This window comes from Actinia tenebrosa, unplaced genomic scaffold (assembly GCF_029948245.1).
Source record: "Actinia tenebrosa isolate PJP-AT-01 unplaced genomic scaffold, QUT_ActTen_1.0 PGA_scaffold15__27_contigs__length_11533743, whole genome shotgun sequence".
Lineage (NCBI taxonomy): Eukaryota > Metazoa > Cnidaria > Anthozoa > Actiniaria > Actiniidae > Actinia > Actinia tenebrosa.
The window spans coordinates 9025487-9048074 of record NW_028292575.1 but is presented as its reverse complement, the minus strand read 5'-3'; the positions used below and the strand labels follow the sequence as shown (position 1 = coordinate 9048074).

Genomic DNA, 22588 nt, shown 5'->3' with positions numbered 1-22588 from the left:
CGCGAAATTCGGCTTCCGCGCAAAGCGGTTATCTTACAAGGTATCCAGATATCGATAGACATTTCTTTATCTGTTTTTTTTTTTTTTCCGAGAAATTTTAGCTAGTTTTGTAGCTGTCTTTGCCTCAGTTATCTGTCATTCAATCTTCAGCGTTTTTTTCGTAGAAACATGTACAAATCCCCACTTTAAATTTAGTAAAACTTTTTTTTTGAAAAATATATTATGTCAAGAAAGGAGCTGGAATTTCTGTGCTTTTGGGCTCTGATAACATGGGAGTCATGAATAAACAGCAAACTGTCAGGACTGACAACTTATAACTCCCAGCCATGTCACTTGAGATTTTCGCTTCCAGCCACACACACACACACAAAGAACATTGATTGCCAAAAATAAATGATATAATCTTAAATATGTATAGGTATTGAAGAGAATGAATGATGAAAAGATGTATAATTTTCATGTAAAACTGAAAGTGTAGTCCAAGATGAAAGCACAGAGTCCAGTCCAGGTTCTAGGACATGCCGATAAAACAAGGCGCATAATATTCATTGCTACAATAAAACTACAAGTTAATTATTTCATGTTCTACTCGAGTGATTTTACTTGGCCTGTGAAACGAATTTGAAAGTTGTAAGTCTGCTCATAGATACTGTAGATCTAACTGCAGGGCACAGGACTAAAGTTTCTTAATAGATAAGGTATAGATAAGTTGATACGTGAAATGAAAATATATTTATTTTAAAAAAAACAACGAAATGGTCAAAAAATGCATTTTTACGAGCAAAGACCAGGTTGAGTTTTACAAAAAATCAAATTTTTTTGGCTCAAAAAAGAGAAAAAAGTGAAATTTAAATTTTAAATAGAAATTTCACTTAGTATTTGGAATTAAAATGGCTTAGCTGTGTAAGTTCCATGCTTCAAATCTAAAAGTTTTACTCTTATCTAATTATAACTTAATACCTACTGTTGGGCAATCATTATAATACATTCTATTGCTTGCTCAATTCCAAACCTAGATAACATTTTCCTGAATTGCTCTGGAGTGGAATTTAACACAGGCATTATTTCTGACCCACAAACCTTGCTTGGACAAGCAACAAAGGCATCAATTTGTGGCAGAACATTCCCATCTTTTTGTATAATTATAGTCCAATGAATGATGAAATAAAGGCCGATATGGACTCTATTTCTTATTTCCATAGTGTCACTTCTATTTGGCCCATCGAAGATGCATACCAGATCAGGGTATTTTGACTTAAAGTGAACAAAAGTCTTTTTTCTACAGTCATACCACTTAGCATATTGCTCTAATGCTATAAATGTGGTTCCAATGGCTTTTTCCTGTTCTGCAGTTGCTATGAATCTGTTCAATTCTTTGGCTGCCAAGGGACAATTTACTTCAAATGAAAGCTTTGTCACTCTAACAGTAATATCCTCATGATCTTCTACTGCTATAAACAATAACATCAGGGATTTAATTACAAGATATTGTGAGAAAATGAACCTTAAAATGGGCAGTGGCTAACAAACCTATGGCCTTTGTTTTTTTTATTAAATTGGAATTTAGAAACATATAAATATATTGGATGGTGAGTCTGACAATGAAACTCATTACGACAATGGTGAGAAGCTGTGCAGCATTGCATGCCATCTATGCTTCCAATATAAACCATGTCACAATGCCTATTTTTCCATGCTATTAAGGTTTTAGAAACTACTCAGATCATTGGTGTTTTGATGGACTAGGTTTCTATACTCCTGCTAAAGCTTTTCCTGCCAACTTATTTGGTGAAAAATGATTTCACATTTAAATAACACCATGTTATGGTATTTTTTGCAGTTACTAAAATAGTAGCAAATACTTTGGTTGCATGGAAAAGATTAGCATCATGCAGTCAAAAAACTATAGTTTTTTCCATGAATCAGAAATAGGCTGGCTAGACTCGGGGAGATTAGGGGGAAAGTTGGCACTTAGCCTTAAATCCTTGCCCAAGTACCTGGGGGAGTAGTGGTAGATAGATAAAATATTCTGAAACCCCCTGGAAGCATTAGAGTTCTTTGTAAAGACCTGTTTTCAATAAAGTATTTGACTCTAAAGTTCTAAGGAAAGCAAACGGAGGTATAACAATGTTTTTTGTTTGAGTTTTATCTTGACTTTGATTTACTGGCATTGGGATTGCTGTGTTGACCTACACCGCCCATAAACTGGAAACTAGTCATGCACAAAATGGCAGACACTGAAGGTCAGAAAGGTGAGCATTTTGAATCTTAATCCTTTAAATCTATAAACAAATCATACTATCCACTATTTTTGTTGCAAAATAAAGAAACATGAAAGAACAAAACCTAACATTTCTTGATATTGATTATCAAATGCTCTATTTGCCATACATGTTACTGATATCTTGTCTTTCAGTTTGTTTTATGGATCTAGTGTGTGCACTCTACGGTTTTGTGTTACTTTTGTGATCTGTTATTTCAACTCCATAACAATTTTGTCCCAGGGGCTGGTGGAATATAGGGGTATTTTCTAAGAAACCTTGCCCCATATTTGGGGAAATACAGATAGCTTTCCTCTAGGCTCAAAGCAAAGTCCACACATTTGCCCTGGGTCCCCCCCCCCCCCCCCCCCCCTGTGGAACCCAATGACAAGTACATCATGATATTTGTATTAGTTTGACCTGCCTTCAAGGTGCTCAGTATAAAGTTCATTCTCCCTGACGAATCAAGACCACACTGGCTTGTATTAGGCAAGTATCAGGAAGGTGGGGGGGCTACTGAAATTATGTATTATTTCAACTATTTTCAACTTTGTTATACTGTCATGCATTTTATACTACGATACCTTTCTTAACATTTGCTGGCTCTTCTTCTTCAGGTATTTCTTCTGTTTCAAACTGGATAAGAAACGGCAGACTAAAACATTTTCCAGATAAAATCCGTCTCCATCTCTTGGCTGTTCTTGCAATCTTTATATTGTTATTTATATAGTCATCCGTGGAGGATATTAATTCTGCTTTGTTCTCGTCAAATATAATTCCTGTAAGGCTTTCCAGTTTTTCTAACTTGGACAACAATAAATTTAATTCTTGTTCTTCGTTAGATTTTTTCCTTGGATTCCTATGTCCTACTCGCAGACTATTAATAATACCAGCCAAAGACTCATCAGCAAAAACCTCAGCTACATGGCGCTCCTTGATCTCTAAGTCATTCTCAAGACAGTTTATCTCCTTACTTAGTTCTTCTATTTCCTTAAGACAGGTCGCTTTTAAATCAGGGTTTTCTTTCCTTTTTCTTTTAGGCATTTTTTCATGAGACTTTGATAATTATTTTTGTGCTTTCCGCCATCTTGAATGTTTTGGCGCCAAAAATTGAATGCTCACTCCCAAACGTCTTGGACATAACGTTCGGGGTATGGGGAGAGGAGTATTTGAAAACCGCTGTTCAAAGGTCGTCGGCGCACACGTGTCTTCAACACCATCAAAATGTTGAACACAGGGTAAGTTTTCTTGAGCTTTCTTATCATCTTTTTTTCTTTCTGAATTATTTTCTTTATGTCAAACGAAATTTTAATAGTGTTTTGTGTTGTTCAACTTCAAAGGAAGCTTGCTGGAAAGACCTTATTCATAACGGGGGCCAGTCGAGGTATTGGTAAAGCCATCGCTTTGAAAGCAGCTCGTGACGGAGCAAATGTGATTATTGCTGCAAAGACAGCCGCTCCACATCCAACACTACCAGGGACTATTTATACTGCTGCTAAGGAAGGTAATAAATTAATAGATTTAGCTTATGAAATAAAACTAATTGCAATTTCAGATATTTATTAAGTGAGTCGTTCAGCTTCAAATAATGCTCATCCACAGGCAACCTAAACAGTTGTATTTAAGCAATAGAAAACTTTTTCCGTGTTTACATAGCCTGATAGCAACACGAGGGGAGGTTGGGAGAATTCGAGACAGTTATGCAAACCCGAGACGTAGTCGAGGGTTTGCATAACTGTCGAGAATTCTCCCAACCCCCCGAGTGTTGCTATCAGGCTATGTAAACACAGAGAAAAAAGTTTTCTATTGCTTTTATAAAATAAATACTAAGGGAAAACATTACCACTTGCAAGAAAATAAATCTTTATTTGAATTTGATTCTCATATCAAAATACAAATTCTCCATACATCACGAACTTTGATCGTTAGCCAATCAAATTTCGTGTAATAAACGCCAAGGAGGCAAATGTGAAGCGAGAAAGAATCGCTAGCTATTTTAAACATTTATCATTCTAAAACTTTAAAACAAATACAAAGAAATGTCCAAAGATTGAATATAAATCTTAATAAAAGATTTCAGAATTGATTATCTTTACGAAAGTGATCAAAAGTAGATAACTGAGTGTCACTGTGACTGGAATTCTCGGTTGAAAGAAACGTGGATTTGCTCAATTTGACAGCCAGAAAACATGGCAGCGAAGTTGATTGTTTCGTCTCGCCTCGTGAAGATATTTTGTGGAGCTGAAGAGCTATCGCTGGAAAAAGTTTGAAGCTGCTGACTGTTTCCTTGAAATACTTGTATTCCTTATCGGGCGGTGCATTTAAATCATGAGAAAGCACGTCGCTGAACAACCGAAGCTGTCCTGACGAAGGACGTGTGTTGTAGCTCCTGAGGGAATTCTCTTTGCGGTGACCAACGAGAGATTGTCATGATATTACGATCAGAAAGACCTGTGTGAGACCATAGGGTTATGCCTGAGGCCCTGACACAAGTCAAAATTTGGAACTTCGTCTTCAAAATACATTTTTGGGGGCGTTTTTTTTCTCGAAAGAAACTGTAAATTTTTGAACTTATACCGGGAAAACAAGAAAGTTGTGACGTCAAAACTGTGTTTACATACCCTCATGCAAACATGGCTATCAACCAATCACAGCGTGCGTACTATTTAATTTATTTTATAAATGTAATTAGCTGTGCACTTTGTAGTTGTTCTATGCCTTTCGTATTTGTTCTCGTATATGTAACCTCGGATTTAGGACGTGAGGAAATCTTTGGGAAAGATTAATTCTGATTGTTATATACAGTAGCTATGAAATTTTCCGATATAACGAACCCTCTCATTGGTTGAAAGATGACCACGTGACACTAGTTAAATCTCAATGTATCAAGAACGGGATATAAGTTGCACGTGACAATAATCGTGAAAATAAACAAGTGCAAGTGATCAGAACGTGAAAATCGCTGAGGGCGTGATATTTTGCACCAATCAAAAACAACAGAGCGGAAGCAGATATTTTGCTTGAATTTTCAGTACAAACGGAGCTCAAAGCGTAACGATAGAGATTTTCCAGTGTTTCTACAGAGACATTACAGACTTTTATTGAGAAAAAGAATTCAGAAAATGTGAAAAAAGCACTTAAAAATGTTGTTGCTGCTCTCCTTGCTTTTTGGTAGAGAAATACAAGACCGTTTGTGAGTTGTATTTGTAAAATCATAATCAGTTTTCATGAGCGTCTCAATTGCTATATAACAAAACACTTGACATATCTGGTCCTTCAGGAAATTAGTTAGTTTTGTTTTCCCTCGAGTCTTGATGTTTCCCTTGGCTTTGAAACATTGAGACCCTCGGGAGAACAAAACTACCTATTTCCCTCGCGACCAGACATGAAGTGTATAATGGAAGTCCTTGGACTGAGAATTGGGTTATATTGTCGTGAACGGGAATAGGTGACTTGCACTAAGAGGTCACGTGATGAACTCGGCCATTGTTGCTGGCATCCTACAGGCTTTTTGCAGTGTGAGAATGTAAAAAAAGATGGAGAATTCGGGTAGTTTTTTGACAATGAAATGTAAGTTGACGCACCAAATAACAATAAAAATCCCCTTTTCTTGTAAAAAATATATTCTTAGTAGATATCTAAAGTAGGTATTTTTTGCGCTACAATGTGAAGACCTACGAAGTGTTTTAGTCTTGTTTCGGCTGCATGACCTCAAAATATACCACATTTTTCCTCTTCCTGGTGAATCAATAGCAAAAATCTACTTAAGGCACCCATCAAAAGGATATTTCTTGCAAGAAAAATGCATTTTTTAAGAATGAAGTTGGAAAATACTTGTTATTTGAAGTTGTTGTTTTGAGGTCATGAAGTCGGCAAAACAAGACTAAACACTTCGTAGGTCTTCACATTGAAGCGCAAAAAACACCATATTTTCTTCTTCTTGGCAAGCTATTAGCAAAAATCTACTTTAGATATCTAAGTTTGGACCCCCAAGGGGTTAATTAATGTGAAACTGAATGTAATTGATCTCAAGAGTTTATCATTGTTTCTTATAATATTTACCAGTACAGATGAATTTATCTGATAGTAAGATTACTATTATTCATTTTGTTTGAATAGTGGAAGAAGCTGGAGGTCACTGTCTACCTTGTGTAGTCGACATTAGAGATGAAAGTGCTGTTATTGGTGCAGTTGAAGAGGGAGTGACAAAGTTTGGTGGGATTGACATCTTAGTTAATAATGCAAGTGCAATCAGTCTTACAGGCACATTGGAGACACCAATGAAAAGGTAATATACAAATCAAGGTTCAAAATAGTGGCCTGCAAATGCCCAAAATGCAAATTTATTGGGGAGTCAGAATGGTGAGGTGGTAAGATGCTAGCTTCACCTCTGAGGTCTGGGGTTTTGAATCCCAGTCACCCCATGTGAGCTGAGTTGGTTGGTTCTCTTTCTAACTCCGATGGTTTTTCTGACTTTCCGGTTGTTCTTCCCTACACTCACACCAACCCTAATATTCAAACTGGTTAGAGCTGTGCTCCAGGCTCATACATGGACTGTATAGCAGCTGCCAGCTCAGATGCCTTCACATGCTTTCAGTTCATCCCTGTTGAATTGCACCACTGCTGTACTTTGTGGTGGTGATTAGCAATGACAAGTTGTTTTTTTAATAGTTTTTTTAATGCAGGTCAAATTTTTCTACTTAGAGGGCAACACGATTTTGAACTGTGAAATTTTGCAACACCAGAATTATTTGCCCTGCCAATTTTCATTTTTTATTTTGAGACCAGACTTCAAATGAAAAAAGTAAAAAAGTTAATACATTTTGGTCTGACTGAGAGTAATTGCTGGTAATAGATATGAAGGACATAGTCCAGTTATTGCTGAAAACACCCCCATAAAGCTACTGAGATTCTAACAAGAAATCCTGAAACATGCAGCTACTTTGTAAAAATCTTAAGATGTACATGTATTCCTTGCTTACATTAATTTTGATGATACTTTTATGCTGGTATAAGAAGAATGATATGATACTGTTTAATACATATGGTACATTGACAAAAAGTAATTCTTGTTATTTGCTAAAACATTAAATAAATATATAAACATTTTCATTTTCCTCAATCAGAAGAGAAATGAACTTAATTTCCAATTGTGTTTCGCCTACGATTAATACACTGAGGCTGTTTGTCACATGTTCATATGTATGTATACATTAGAATGTATTGTAATTCAGATGAATATGTATCATTTATTACAATTCCCACAAATATATTTTCATTTCAATTAAACATTTTCTTGTTATTCCAGATATGACTTGATGAACAACATCAATGCAAGGGGAACTTATTTATGGTAAGCTTCATCCTTTATATGTTTATGAAGATAAGATATTCTTTGAAAGAAAAACTCTTGTTAATAAATATAATCCTAATGCTTCATGATTATGAATACATGAAAATATAGAAATATAGATAAGTTATAGTGCTTGGGAACGAGGTTATTCCGGGCGAAAGACCCTTGGAATTAAATTGGAAAAATTAATTTCCGACCTTGCTGGGAATCGAACCCACGACCTTCGGAATTGTACTACTGATGCTCTACCAGCTGAGCTAGAGGTCAGACTGAGAGCAGGTCGGGGTGAAATAGATGTTAGGTCGCGGTAATTATGATGCAAAGATGAGAATATGTGGACCGCGTAGCACTTATGAAATACAATGATTATAAATAGATCTCTCTGAGTGAGAGAGACAGTTTTGGAAAATTGAACTAAGCTCAGAAATAGTGACATAATGCTTTCATCCCATGCAAATAAGACTACAAGTAAGGTGCTTTTCCAACCACTGTTGAAGGAGAAAGAGGTCAAGGTTAGGCATCATATAACCATCCAATGAAAGCAAATTTGTTGAGGGGAGGAGAGGGGAAAAGGGAAAGGAGAGCAGGTTTTAGACTGTAGGCCATAGGATAAAGAAATGAAACTGCAAAGAATTTACATGTATTTTCTTGCCAAATGATGATTCTCCACGGATCTGAATATTATATATTTTTTGCTTTTCTTTTATTTAAGCTTGAAACCAGAGTAATGGTCTGAAATCTTAATGGATATCCAAACTATGGGCATTCATTGTAAAGGCAGGCCTAGATTAAATTCTGTACCCTCTTGCGGGTGACTGTCTTGAGAACAGACACTCTCTTATTAATACAGAATACATCAAACCAATCCATCTTGATGTTTTTAACTTAAATGTTTCTGATGGCAAGAATTTTATATTCAAAGATAACTAGGGCTAAGTAACCAGCTGAGTTGACCTTTGGAAAGATCCCAAGGTCAACCAATCAGAATTGAGGATTCAACGTTGTATTAATTTTGATTTGCATTTCCCATGGTTCTGCCACTAGGAACCATTGAAATGTGAATTTTTAATTCTTTAAATGGTTCATAACTGCTATTCAGACTTATGGCAGAATTCCATTTCAATTGACAAGAAAAATCTACATTGTACTCGGTGCTTGCTTGCAAAGTGCTAGCCAAAAATAGTTGAACCATAATTCCTTTCTAGGAACACAGTCAACTAAGCTGGAATAAGTGAAGATTTGTAGTAATATTGAATTTTTTCTGTTGACAGCTCTCAGGCCTGTTTACCTTATTTGAAAAAAGGAAAGAACCCACACATACTGACATTGAGTCCACCTCTGAATATGAATCCTATCTGGTTCAAGAATCATGTTGGTAATTAGATGCTAGAACACATGTAGGCATTAATTTTGTTTTGTCCTGTGAGTTTGATGTTGAGTCATTCTCTTGAGTGTTATGCTCTTGGAATGTGATATTAAGGAATATAAAATGTACACTCGTCTCTATGCTGTGATGTACACATTGGGGCACACTTTTAAAGGTGTAGAAAATGAGAGAAGTAAGCTCTCTCACATGAGGCATAGCTGAGTGTTTCATGAGTGCTCTACAGCTGCCAGAGTGTTTATATCACAAATTTATACAGAGACATAAGCAGCCATTTTATATTGCTTGTATAAAAATATTTTTGAACAATTTTTCGTGATAGTGTGTCTAATAAAATAAACTAAAACGAAAGTGTGAACTCTAATTTGTTCCTAGCACACACCAGTTTTCAAACTCTAATGAAGTCAGTGCTGTAGGACAAATCATTAAGAAACATACCTTTTGTAAATTTAATTATGCCACAAATGCCCACAGACAGTCCTCAGTTATACAGCTGTAACGGGTACTGATTTAGTTTAGATTTACAGAGAACAAACTTTTACATCATTTAAAGTTGCCACATGATGATACAATGAACTGATTTTTTAAAATGTCTACAAGACATTTGAAACCAGAGTAGAATGGTTTGGAATCTTAGAGGCTGTACCTAAATTGTGGTCCTCCTCTGTAAAGGCAAACCTAGATAAACGTATTCTGTGCTTTTTCTCTTCTGGAGTGGATGCCTTAAAGACAGACATTCATTAACGAAGTCAGATATATTCTCAACAAAAAAATCACCGTTAATAGTGATGACTTGGTTCTTTAGTAATCTGATGGCAATTAAGTAAACATGCGTAAGTAAATATAGGGCGAGCACATGCGTTTTGGCGCGAAAATTCCCGCCAAATCCACAGGTAGCCCAATGAAATAGGAAGAAAGAAAAAAATGATATTATTTTGCCTCCCACCCTGACTACGCCTTTGCTGAAATAAAGAATAGCTCATAAACCAAATGGAGGCCAAAGAGAAGACATGCCAAATTGAACATCATAATAGCGAAAATTTGTGAATAGTTTTTAAATTTTTTTCGTATTTTATTCAGCGTACACAATGGCCAAGTATGGCATGTCCATGTGTGCACTTGGAATGGCAGAAGAATTCAAAGATGATGGCATAGCTGTCAATGCACTCTGGCCAAAAACAGGTTAGCTGGATGCAACACATCCAAGGGAAGCACGGGTTGTGTACGAGGCAAATGTGCCGCCTGTACACAATGCGTTCCGGGTTTGTTCGTATGCGAATAGAGTTGTTTGTTGGTTGTCTCCTGTTCTTCGATGGATTTTCTCGGGGTTCTCCTGTGATTTTTTTTTCTCATGTTCTTTTTGTAGCCATAGCAACAGCTGCCATGAAGATGCTCGGAGGAGAAGAAGCCATCAAACAATGCCGTACCGTAGATATCATGGCAGATGCCGCTTACGTCATCCTAACACGTGACAGCCGCTCATATACTGGACAGTTCTTGATTGATGAAGATGTACTACGAGATGTGGGTGTCACGGATATGGAGCCCTACGCTTGTGTACCGGGTATGAATGAACTTGAACAAAATAAATTTACAAATTTTAAGGTATTAATTTATAAGTCAAACCTAAGAAGAAGAGAGAAATAGAAAAAATAAGTAAAATAGAGAGTACTAATGAGTTAACACTGAAACGAGTAAACTATGGAATGAACTGTTAGTCACTAAAGGTTACTAGTTGGGATTGCGTTACAATTGAAAAGTTTATAACAATACTGACGTTCGGACCAAGGGCGGATCCATCCAAAATTTTATTTTACGGGGGGATGGGCTAATTGAGATTCTTCCGTCAACAAAACGGAAAACAGTTAAAAAAAGCATCTAATTCTTCATTTTTTTTTTCTGCTGAAGGAGGGCTACATTTCTCCTTGCCCCCCCCCCCCCCCCCCCTTGGATCCGCCATAGCGGACGTTAGTCGTTCGTCGGAGTAAAAGAAGAAATTAGAGAAAGAATATAGTTTATGTAGTATAGGAAGTAAATTGCCCTATTTCGCTATGACGTACTAATGAGTTAACACTGAAACGAGTAAACTATGGAATGAACTGTTAGTCACTAAAGGTTACTAGTTGGGATTGCGTTACAATTGAAAAGTTTATAACAATACTGACGTTCGGACCAAGGGCGGATCCATCCAAAATTTTATTTTACGGGGGGATGGGGGGGGGGGGGGGGGGAGGCTAATTGAGATTCTTCCGTCAACAAAACGGAAAACAGTTAAAAAAAGCATCTAATTCTTCATTTTTTTTTCTGCTGAAGGAGGGCTACATTTCTCCTTGCCCCCCCCCCCCCCCCCCTTGGATCCGCCATAGCGGACGTTAGTCGTTCGTCGGAGTAAAAGAAGAAATTAGAGAAAGAATATAGTTTATGTAGTATAGTAAGTAAATTGCCCTATTTCGCTATGACGTCACTGCCTATTTATGTGGGGGATAGAATCACCAAATCCAATAGAAAATTCAACAAAATTTGCTCCTAGCGAAACAGTTTAATCTAAAATGGCCTGGTTTTCGGATATAGTATGTGTTAATATGTACTAAAAAATATTCTGAGAATTTGCTGGCTATTCTACTTCTCTTCGTGGATTGATACGGGTTTTAGAACAATTTTCGGTGAATTTGCGTTGAATTGACCCCCTCCGACGACCATGATCCTTTGCTTTTAAACAATAGATTGTTTTGATGTGACGTCATAGTGAAATAGGGCAATTAAAAGGATGACCAAAAGGAAACAGCATGATGAAACGTTACGACAAAAAAAAACAACAAAAAAACAAAAAAAAACAAAAACGAAAGGTATCAATGAAAAGCGAAGCATAAATTTATCCATAGTTAATAATGGAGTGGAATGGTTTGGAAACTCCATAGGACAAATCTATTGTTTTGTGTACCATCACGTGATACTGACCCTTCACGATGAACCAAAGCAACTTATGGCTAGAAATACTCATTTCCTTATTATTTTCATGTATAATCATTCTAAAGTGAAAACTTTCATTCGATGGCCAAAAACCATGCGAATGAATATTTCCGGGCAGATGCAGTTAAGTTACTAGATGATAAATAAGAAAGTAATAAAAAGGGCAATCTCCTTTCCAATAAACAATTAATATTAATGATATAGGATTAAATAACAAATAGTAACTTTTTTAAAACGATTTTGTAGGGGGAAAAAATTCTGTATACTATGAACAAAAAGAAAAAAAATTTCCTTCTCTGTGCAGGGTGAACGCCATATAACAATGGATAAAGTAGAACAAAAAGCTAGAACTATTGACGAATCTTAAAAATCAAGCTTCGAATCCAGGAGTTGCTTGCTTTGTCATTCTAATTTCTGCTTTTGTTTACCGACCTCACAAGTGAGGCTAAGCCCCCATACACTGGAGTTTTAAGAGTCGTCGATAGGTTTCCCAACCTTTCCGTTCCATTAACTATGATTCGTCCCATTAGAATGTTGGATGATTTCGATTCCAACATCATGGATTGCAAATGCATTTTGTGATTTTTTCGAACTCGCTCGTCATAAAGTATCGTATCAAAAACACTCAGATGTTTTTGAACTTGGCACATGTAGTAGCGTATCACATGTAATAGCTCAAACGTTTAGGCTTCTAACGGTTTATTCGAAATTTTAGTTTTGAGTCGCGTTTGCGATTTTTCACAATGTCATTCTCCCGTTCGCTTAAAAATCAATCAATTTAAACGAAACTTCAAATTATTGGTAAATAGATTTTCGTAATTTTGCCAGCCGGGTTTCGGGAAAAGGTATCCATTGCAAGTAGGCCTAAAATAGCAGCTAAGTTTGCAGTTATAATAAATTGGAAGGGAAGCACGGGTGACGTAGCGGGGAGAGAGCTCGCCTCTCGCCAATGCGATCCGGGTTCGAAACCCGCCCGGGCTTGTTGTCGTATGTGAGTAGAGTTGTTTGTTGGTTCTCTCCTGTGCTTCGAGGGTTTTCCGGGTTCTCTGGTTTTCCTCCCTTCGTAAAGATCCTAAATTCCAATTGGAATCCATTGGGAGAAGAGCCACTCTGTGGCATCAACCGTTAATCCCATTACCTTGCCGTAAATGATGCATATAAAATATCGGCGCACAGAAGACTATTTAAAAAAATCTTTTATAAAGTCCATCAAGAAGTAGTACAAATGCCATTCCAGAAACTGTAAGAATATAATGAATAGTCTTACTCTATTACACGGTTCCAGAGAACGAAAGGAGGGAAAGATTTCATGCTCCTCCCCCCCCCCCCCCCCCTGCACGTCATTCAGAGTTTAAAAAAAGGCCTATGTGTGTGATTGCGAAGTTCCTGTGTTTCCATAGTGTTTCAGCTGTTTTTCTATTTTCATTCGGTTGGGCGTGCCTTCAGATTGGGAAGACTAAACTTATTCGACCGACTGCGTAATCGACGTGAACGAAACGTGACATTTGCATAATGTTTCTCAAAGTAGCGCTTGTTTTCCATTGAACGTCACGCGTAACACTAATTCACGTGGCGAAAGGCGATTGAGTTTCGAAACGGCTTGATGAAGCGAAAAGTAGAAGCTAAATGAGTTTCTAAGACAACAATAAGCTTTGGATTGATCTCCGTCCACACTTATCCAGATATTTTCTTTGCGGAATGGCCTTCCGTGACTTTCGTCCACATGTACCCGGTGAATACGCCACTTGAAAACGAAACACGATTCGAAAACGCTACGTGTGGACGAGAATTCTAAAAAAAAAAAAAAAAAAAAGGGAAAGAAACGGAATGAAAAAAAAAATCCTTTTAAAAATTTCTATATATATATATATATATCCCGGTACGCTGGATACGTGTGGAAGGTACGACGTCAGCGCACGGCTAACTCACGTGATGAACTCCTTTTGTTTGGATTATAAAGTTTCGAAACATTTTTCCACACTTTATAAGTGAGCCAGTAACACTCTAACTAAGGTTAAAGGTCAACGTTTCATTGCGCGACCAGACACCAACCACGTTTCATTCTTATCCTTCTAGGAAGCACTCTTCTTCCCGACTTTTTCCTGGATGAAGCGAACCCAGAGAAGCTCTTAAAGGATCATCACAAAATGGAAAAACTGGAAGCGAGTGCTGGTTCATCAACGGGTAACGTTGCTAAAGTTTTTGAGACCATAAAATCGCTATGTGATGATGAACTTGTCAAGACTATTAATGGAGTGTTTGAGTTTGATATCCACGGGAAGGATGCTGGCTTGTGGTATCTAGACTTAAAGAATGGACCAGGTACTATATTAAGATTAATTATGACTAAGATTACATTTTCTTTTGACTGATTGAATGTATTAACAAAGAATACGCGTTCGTTTACACACCGCCCACAATAATCGTTGACCTTACCACAGGAATCCCTCCCCAATATATTTACATGCAATATCCTTTATTCTATCGGGAAAGAATGAAGGTAATTTGTGAAACTGTTTTGGTTCCTGAAAATATTCTTATTTAGGTAGGGTTGGATTCGAATACTACATGTAGATATAAATGGTGGGAAGGGTCAGAATCTCCTTGGTAGGGGTGGAGCTATGACATCCGATTTGACCAGTTTGTGGGACATGAGGAGACAACTACAAGAGGTTCTTTCAAACCAGCGCCTAGAAACTGCTTGACCCAAACCACAACAACAAGCAACAACAAAAGAAAATAAGAAAAATACTAAAATAAAAAAGTAAAAATAAAACCAATACTTGCCATCTAGCACAACTTGACGAGAAGGCACTTCTGGTATGATTGAAGGCTATGGACCATTTTTGGCTTTGGCATGTTATCTGATTTCAAACTATGTGATTCTTCTTGAGTATTACATATGCCCACATACACATAAATGCATCTTCTCAAGCATTAAAGGAAAACAAAGACATTATTTCCAAGAGAATCTAGTCTATGCAGATATTGATCCTTATGGGTGATATCATGATTTTTTTAAGTATCATGTCATGTGAAGACTCACATTGTCAGAATGGAAAGAACTTGCTCACAAGCCAAACAGGTCATTTGGAAATTGGAAGGATATTTCATGTATTAACTGTTACTTGTTACAAACACATGTCTGATGCAATTATTACAATGTATTGTGTTTAGGTAGTGCAGGTTCAGGGTCATACCCAGGTGGTCAAGCACAGTGTACCATGTCCCTTGACTCTGAGGACTTTCTTAAGATGTTCCAAGGTCAACTTAATCCAACACAAGCATTTATGAGTGGCAAGCTCAAGATAAAAGGAGACATGATGATTGCAATGAAATTAGAAAAGCTTATGGGAAAGATGAAATCTAAACTATGAGAACATTAACACTATATTAATACTTCACAGGAAAGTGTTCCTGAACATTTTTCCGAAGCAATTGATCAAACAAATTCATGCATGTTTATACTTTCATCAGTTCTTTTTAATGAGCTCTTAAGATTATTTAATTATCTTGAAATAGAAGTGGAATAGGCTTTTACAAAATTTAACATTACTGCTTCTTCCTTGCTCTCCAACAGAGCTGCTTTTAGACAACTTCACTTTCTGTGGGGGGTGGGGCAGTAGCAAAATTTTCCTTCTCAATCATCAGCTACTCAGTGTATTACCACTGTTTTCATTGCTACACACTGATCAAGTCAGCAGTTGCTAGAGGAAAATCGGGCAATAGACTGAACATTTGAAAAAATTGTTTGGTACCTTTACATACTCTGATAAATGGCATTGTATTGCTCACTTTTTGTTGTGACTGTTGCCGTGATCAGTGGTAAATAAAAGATATTCTGCTTCAATATTCAACATTGGCCTTTGGTGACGGTTAAAATGGAATCAGCTCTCTTATACCTAAACGAGTATATCCTTACTAAACACAATATTTTAAAGGTTTGTCTGCAAACAAGACATATTCAAGGTCTTGGACTCTTTTCCAATTTATTTGTTGTGTGCTGTGTATATTTTTTTAATACAGGATACCAATGAAAATGATTTTGAAAATTGAAAACTACTGGAATTTGTATGTATAATTACACATTAAAATATTTAATAAAAGTTTTCTTGTTCTTATTGTGTAATACAGTTCCTTTGAGGTACAAGTGTGCGTTGTCAATAAATCCATGACCCTTCTCAAAACTATCCTGAATGGAAGAATAATGTGGTTTCCATTGAAAAAATGTGTCAGATTTCTTTTGTATTTCCATGTTATCCTCACTGGCATCCAATATAATTTTGATATAGTTCCATACACCGTTTCCTCAAGGTTGTGTGCGCATCCAACTTGACAGGCCACAAAATTGAAAAACGAAAATTCAGTATAATTGAGAAGCCAGTTTTATATTTAAAGATGAGAATAATCAATTTTATGAATTCTTTCTGAAAAAAATTAATAGAAATGTATGGTAATTCTCATTATAAAGCTCTTGTTCTGGTATCGTGGCCCGTCAAGTACCTTAAATTTGGATGCGCACGCAACCTTGAAAAAATGGTCTATTGGAATTCTTTTCTTTAAGGGTATAATTTAAATCCAAGTTTTTTCAAAAATGGTACACCTTCATGATGTTTGACTACCCTTCTTGGAGATAGAAGTCCCTTTTGTAATTCTCTCTTTGCTGAGTCTTTGAATTACTTGTCAAGAACAACAAAATAAAGCCAGAAAACAAAGACTTGGCAAAAAGCTGAAATAAAAAGGAACGGATGGGAATTTTATTGATTAGATTAATGGCAGACTAGCATAGTTTATGAATAGTTTCAGTTTACCATCTTGTTGGTAAACACCTATTATTTTACATATTTCAGGTTTTGTAACATTTTATGTTGCTTCCTGGTCTTGTTTTTCTTTTTCAAGTTTTTGTTGTCGTTCTCTGGCAATTACCAGAGACTTGAGTGCTCTAGCTCTAAATTCTAGTTCCCTGAGGTCAGCTTCAGCCATCAATAAAGATTGGTCATCTTCTTGAGTTGGACTGCCTTTCTCTTCACCTGCCATATCTAGAGAGCAATCATATTTAATTTGATAATATTAGAAATACTGGGGAAGAAAAATATAGTAAAATATGATGCAACAAGGAATTTGAAGTCAATGACAATCACCAGACGGCAAATCAATATTAGTTTTCTGTGTGCAAACTGGAACAAAAATAATTTTCATAATTTTACTAAAAGTCTTATAAACTACTGTACATTTTTAAAAGCAACTTGCCTGCTAGCAGATATTTCAAGCAATGTGCTGTTGCACAACAAAATATCACTTCCTTTTCTCTTCATAAGTACTACCTTGTCCCTCTCTTTTACTCATTAGCTTTGAAGGAATGGATTAAAGCTCGTGTAGAGCCGCCAGAAATAGAGCACAACTTAGCGATAAATTTGTCCATTTGATGCTCTACTTAATCATGATTAACTAACAGCCCTCGCATAACTTAGTTTACTATACATAATGCTAATTATGTCATTGCATGGGGTCATGAATATTCATGAAGTATAAAAAGGGCATATAATAGATGCTTAGCACCATCGTGATGGCAGCTATGCCAGGAGGTAGGAATAACAACAATTTATTCAAAGCAACTTTTTGGAACTATGAGATTGATATTTAAAATAAAGAAAGAAAAAAAGACTAAGATACAGTACTGGCTGCATGTATGCAAAAACATACGTCAGACAGCCAATTCACATGAACAATTGAATCTGGTCTAATCTGAAGTACTTCACATTTACTTGAAAACCAGAAATTCCGGTTATTGAAAAACGAATGTTATGTGCTATTCCAATCGGAAGGTTCCAGAAAACTTGGTCTTCTTTTAGGTTCTTCGGGTAGATGCGTGTGCTATTTGGCAGAAGTCAACTTTCCCGCACTTTTCTCACTACTAGCAATTAAATTTCTAACCAAATGGATTGGTTTAATGGTAAGCACCCCTGATTTACCCGGGTACACAAGAAAAATACTCCATTTTTGTACTTTCTATCATGGCTACAGTACCATCGTGATGGTGCAAAGCCTTTATACATATGGGTATAAATTTATGGATCTATCAATAAAAAAACAGAAATAACCTTGTTCCTCCAGCTCCAGCTGTACTGGTTGTTGAGAGGTTTGAGGTTCTGGTTCGATTAGTTCATCTATCTCATCTTGATTGGGTAACAAGCTCATTTCTTCAAGGATACTGACTTTCGGAGGCTGTTCTTCTGTATTCTCTATTGCTGCTGCATCCAACTGAAATATTCAATGACAGTGAACAATCAGAGAATTTTAATTAGTGTTACTATGGTAACCATGGTATAGTTTTGGTAAATGTCTTGCAATGTGCATGTGAGCATTTTCCTATGACATGCACTGAATATAAATATTAAAAGTAACCCTCCTGACAATATTCTCAGTATTGGTTCCAGGTGATCTCTGTTCTATCAGGCAGAACAAATTGGCCAATCAGCAAACATTTTGTTCGTACGTAGTTCAAGATTTTCAAAGTTTTCGGCTCAAAAAAAACGTCTTTAACTCAAAAATAAAGAAAATAAAACACTTCTGTGGAAAGATTTACTAAATACCTCTTAGAAGTAGCATATTTTTGTCTTTGTTGGTGGAAAATATTTCATTTTATCGAAAGATAGAGAAAGCACTTGGGATCTTTCGCTGTGACAAACAATGCATTGTGTGCCTAGATTTCAAATCACCTGGTTCTCACAAGTGGTAAGCTCTGAATCACCCCAAAAAAATTCATAGTTTGAGTGCAGCTTCTTGAAGCTATGAAGTTTTTTCCATGTCATATGCTTATGCTGTGATGTATGAGGAAGCAATGGTTTTTTTTTTTTGTAATTGGAAACACTACTATGCGAAAACTAACATGCAATAATTTCCAAGACCAATGGGGGGAAACAATGACGTACTGTATTTCAAATACAATTTATCTGTGCCATTAATATATTGAATATTAACCTCATACATCACAGTCATTAATAGTTGACGTTTTTTGTTATTAGGTGATAGGTTGAAAATTGGCATCCATATCAGGTTTGTTATTATGATATTTTGTGTTTCGATTTGAGGTTGGTAGAGGTATCTACCAGTATCCCTGCTGTACAAACCTGTTTTGATGTTTTGTTTGCAGATGTATCCATTTTTACACTTTCATTCTCTCCATCGTTAGCATCTTGTGGCTGATGTTCTTGAGCTTCACTCTCATCTGATGATGAAGAAACCATTTCCTGGCCAGCTATTACATGCCGTATCCTTTTTTGGGACATCACTACAAGCTGCTCCAGGCAAAGACTCTTAAATTCCTTGAATTTCAATTTCTTAAAAAAAAAAAGAAATTGGTTTAAAGACAACTGTAACAACAACAATGATAAAATAACAATAATAATTATATTGAGGAGATAACTAGCTTAAAACTAGTGTGAGCTGCATCGGTGCATCTAATGAAACAGTAATGATAAAAGGGTAAATTATACACCGTGAAAAGATGAAAAACCTTACTGACGTTTCGGACGCTAGTCCTTCGTTGGAGTAAAAGAGGAAGTTTTTACAGGGAACGTGCTGAGGTAAACACTTAAAATTCAAGGACTATTCAAGGAGTATACAAGGACCCAAAAATGAAATTACAAGGAGTATGTTCAGCTAAATATGCCAAGGTTTTACAAGGTGGTTGCACATGGCCGACTTTCAGATTTTCCGATCTTTCTGACTAGATCTATTTCAGAACCATGCAAGTAATGATCAAAGCAAAAATTCAAGGAGTTTTCAAGGAGTTTCGTTAAAATCATAAAATTCAAGAGCTTTTCAAGTGCCCTTGAAAACGTGAATTAAATTCAAGGAGTATTCAAGGAGTTTAAGGAGTAGCACGAACCCTGTTTTTATATTTAAAGTGCATTTCACAATAACATCTCAATGTGCTTTTAATTTGTAACCAATGAAGGATTTTACAGACTACATATCAAGGCTCCCTTAGCTAGCAGTCATGTCAGTTGTTATCATGAATGAATTGTTAGTTATAAGTGTTAAGCCTATAATTTTCAATGCAGCAAGTTGATAAATTGCTCACACATTGACAGGTTATACTGGTAAATAGAGCAAGAATGATGGTGCAAAGTAATGCAAGATGCCTAGGCTTGGAACTTGGCTGAGACTTCCATAAAACTGATGAAATTGGTACCAAGTGTTATCATTATTTTTATGCACTGGCAAAAAGTACACATACATGTACAGTACAGCATTACAGGTTGCTATTTATATCCAAAATCAATATATATTTAATACAAACTAGCACTATCTAGCTAGGTGATAACTACAGTACCTTGAGTGATGAAGGTAGAAGATCTTTGACCTCTTTCTTGCTGACAAGTGAAAATATTTCCTTGTGTAACTTCTTTTTGTCATCAATGTACCCCGCTAAGGGTTTAATATCGATGATTTCCTCATCAGATTCATCTGAGTTGGCTGGAGAGTGAGAGCTTCTTTTATGCTTCTTGGATTTCTTGTGAGTGTGAGTATGGTTGCTTTCACTGGAAGAAGATTTTACTTTCTTGTGTTTCGTTTTGGACCTAATGTCAAATTACCAATTTTTGCTTTAATTACCAACTTTAATTACCAAAAATTGCTTGAAAAGAGGGTAATTTTTTAAAATATACTTTATCATAAAATAACTGTTATGAATGTTGCGTTCTGATTGGTTTGGAACGTGTGCTTTATGACAGCACATTGCACGCATGTGCACTTTCCGTTGCGTCATTCCTATCTATTATTGTAATTCATATTTATAACAGAAATAAAAAACTTGCTTGTTGTGCTGTGTGCAGTCATAAAGCACTTGGGGGTTGGCAGAACACTCGAGAAGTGTCCAGAAGCACTCCGCTATGCATCGTGCTTCTGCTTACACTTCTCTCGTGTTCTGCCAACCCTGCGTGCTTTATGACAGCACACAGCATGCGCGCATGTTTTCTTCAACAATGGTAATCTGGTTACACAGCTTTTGAGGATAAGCTTCTGTTAATTTCAGACAAATAATAAAAAATAGAAAATAATTCGCACAAAGGATCTAAATAGATAATTATGAAATCTATATTTTCCTTGGTTCCAGAATGTACTGACAATCTTCAGCAACACCACCAGTTACCAAGCATAAGACCAAGAGAATAAGAGTAATAGATTTGCATCTATGGCACGCACATATTGAAAGCTACTGCTAACAATTTTCATTATTTACAAAAAATGGAATTATTTAGACAAGAAAGGTACTTTATCACCCAAGTTCCACATCATGAACACCAGTAAACATTCATTTTTCCACGGGTTACCCTGATGCTGGGCATTTCCTCATGTGGGTTACCTGTGGTAGTGTATGCTCAGTCTAGATTTATATTACTGTACGCGTATACAGTGCAGCGTGCAAAAGTAAGACTATTTGCATACTTCGATGCACAGCTTTGTACGTCAAACCAACACATTTTGATGTGAAGCTGGCTGGTTTTACCAAATAAGGCGTGTAAACGCTTGTTTGACAGCATGAAGCCTGTGCACAGAAGTATGTGAATACATTAAATGTGGTCATACTTTTGTGCATTATGCAGTAACTTTAACCAAGAGAGTACTTCATACTCTCTTGCTTTGTGTTATAATATCCACTATAATGAATAAGTATGAAAAATGAAAAAAAGACTCACCTGTTTTCAAAATAATTTTCTGGACACAAATCTGTGACCCTCATTTCTCTTGAGACCTAATTCACCATTTTCCATACATTGATTCACTGGTCAAACACAAAGCGCTCAAGCGGGGTGCCAAGGTACTTTCAGAGGATTATTCAAATTTGAACCTAATTGCAACCTCAACTAAATGCTTTGTGTTTGACCAGTGAACCGATGTGTGGAAAATGGTGAATGGCATTCCTTGCCCATTGTTTTATGGATAACTTTTACATAACTCAATAGACCTCCTTGGCTCAGCCATAATGTTTTTCCATTTCAGACCACGTGTCACTCCCTTGAGAATAAGATTCTTTGTTTGAGTTGTAACAATATTTATGTGCTTCTCATGTGCAACCAAGTGCAAGCGTTAAAAAAAAAAAAGAAATGATACTGTAGGAAGTAACACGTGGTCTGAAATGGGAAAACGTTACGCCCGAGCAGAGGAGGTCTATTCTGGGAAATGTCTAACCGAAACTTGGTCGGTAGGTTGTATGGTACAAGTTAAGTTGTTAATTGTGTCAAAGAGTTGCTGTCTTTACTATATCACTTTCTTTACTCAAAAATTCCCAGAGTCGAGTCATCAAACTTATGTATTTATATTATTTACGCCTTAAACTTACTTTTGTTTGTGCTTTCTTTTCTTTGACTTTCTGCTCTTTTCTGAGATGTGCGTGGATGAGTCGGGAGAGACACCTCGATCAGCCATGACTTGGTTTCTTTCTTCTTCTCGTTAATTATACTACATTTTGTGGGAAGTCTCTTGTTGATTCCCCTCCTAGTGAAACAATATCCTATCTCATCCTGTTATATTTTCAGCTTTGTTTTAAATAAATTAGAATTTTAAAGGAAAATTCAATACAGCGAAATGTAGCTCTGCGCACATGAAGGCCGC

The 22588-nt window shown here is 36.4% G+C and overlaps 3 protein-coding genes and 1 non-coding gene across 6 annotated transcripts; 2 read left to right on the top strand and 2 right to left on the bottom strand.

Annotated features, from left to right (window-relative positions):
* Nucleotides 1-61: 61 nt before the first annotated feature.
* LOC116299748 (centromere protein P) lies at nucleotides 62-3354 on the bottom strand. Of its 2 annotated transcripts, none has more exons than XM_031708469.2 (2): nucleotides 2846-3354; nucleotides 62-1451 (listed from the first exon to the last, which is right to left on the bottom strand). In XM_031708469.2, the coding sequence occupies exons 1-2, from the start codon at nucleotides 3303-3305 to the stop codon at nucleotides 961-963; spliced, it is 951 nt and encodes a 316-aa protein (XP_031564329.1). In that variant the 5' UTR covers nucleotides 3306-3354; the 3' UTR covers nucleotides 62-960. The 2 variants fall into 2 exon arrangements, with proteins under 2 accessions (XP_031564329.1, XP_031564330.1); XM_031708470.2 differs by having other exon boundaries at nucleotides 62-1448.
* Nucleotides 3348-16085, top strand: LOC116299747 (hydroxysteroid dehydrogenase-like protein 2). 2 transcript variants are annotated; one of them, XM_031708467.2, is made up of 9 exons: nucleotides 3348-3499; nucleotides 3602-3765; nucleotides 6381-6549; nucleotides 7570-7614; nucleotides 8886-8989; nucleotides 10079-10180; nucleotides 10365-10562; nucleotides 14045-14290; nucleotides 15146-16085. In XM_031708467.2, the coding sequence occupies exons 1-9, from the start codon at nucleotides 3486-3488 to the stop codon at nucleotides 15343-15345; spliced, it is 1242 nt and encodes a 413-aa protein (XP_031564327.1). In that variant the 5' UTR covers nucleotides 3348-3485; the 3' UTR covers nucleotides 15346-16085. The 2 variants fall into 2 exon arrangements, with proteins under 2 accessions (XP_031564327.1, XP_031564328.1); XM_031708468.2 differs by lacking the exons at nucleotides 3348-3499; nucleotides 3602-3765 and adding an exon at nucleotides 3928-4916.
* Nucleotides 9554-9816, top strand: LOC116299757 (small nucleolar RNA U85). The gene has a single exon (XR_004197509.1). It is a non-coding gene; the product is annotated as a small nucleolar RNA U85 (small nucleolar RNA).
* Nucleotides 15430-22584, bottom strand: LOC116299749 (uncharacterized). The gene is made up of 5 exons (XM_031708471.2): nucleotides 22317-22584; nucleotides 20307-20553; nucleotides 19099-19308; nucleotides 18070-18229; nucleotides 15430-17007 (listed from the first exon to the last, which is right to left on the bottom strand). Exons 1-5 carry the CDS (start codon nucleotides 22400-22402, stop codon nucleotides 16832-16834), a joined length of 879 nt encoding a protein of 292 aa, XP_031564331.1. The 5' UTR covers nucleotides 22403-22584; the 3' UTR covers nucleotides 15430-16831.
* Nucleotides 22585-22588: the final 4 nt, after the last annotated feature.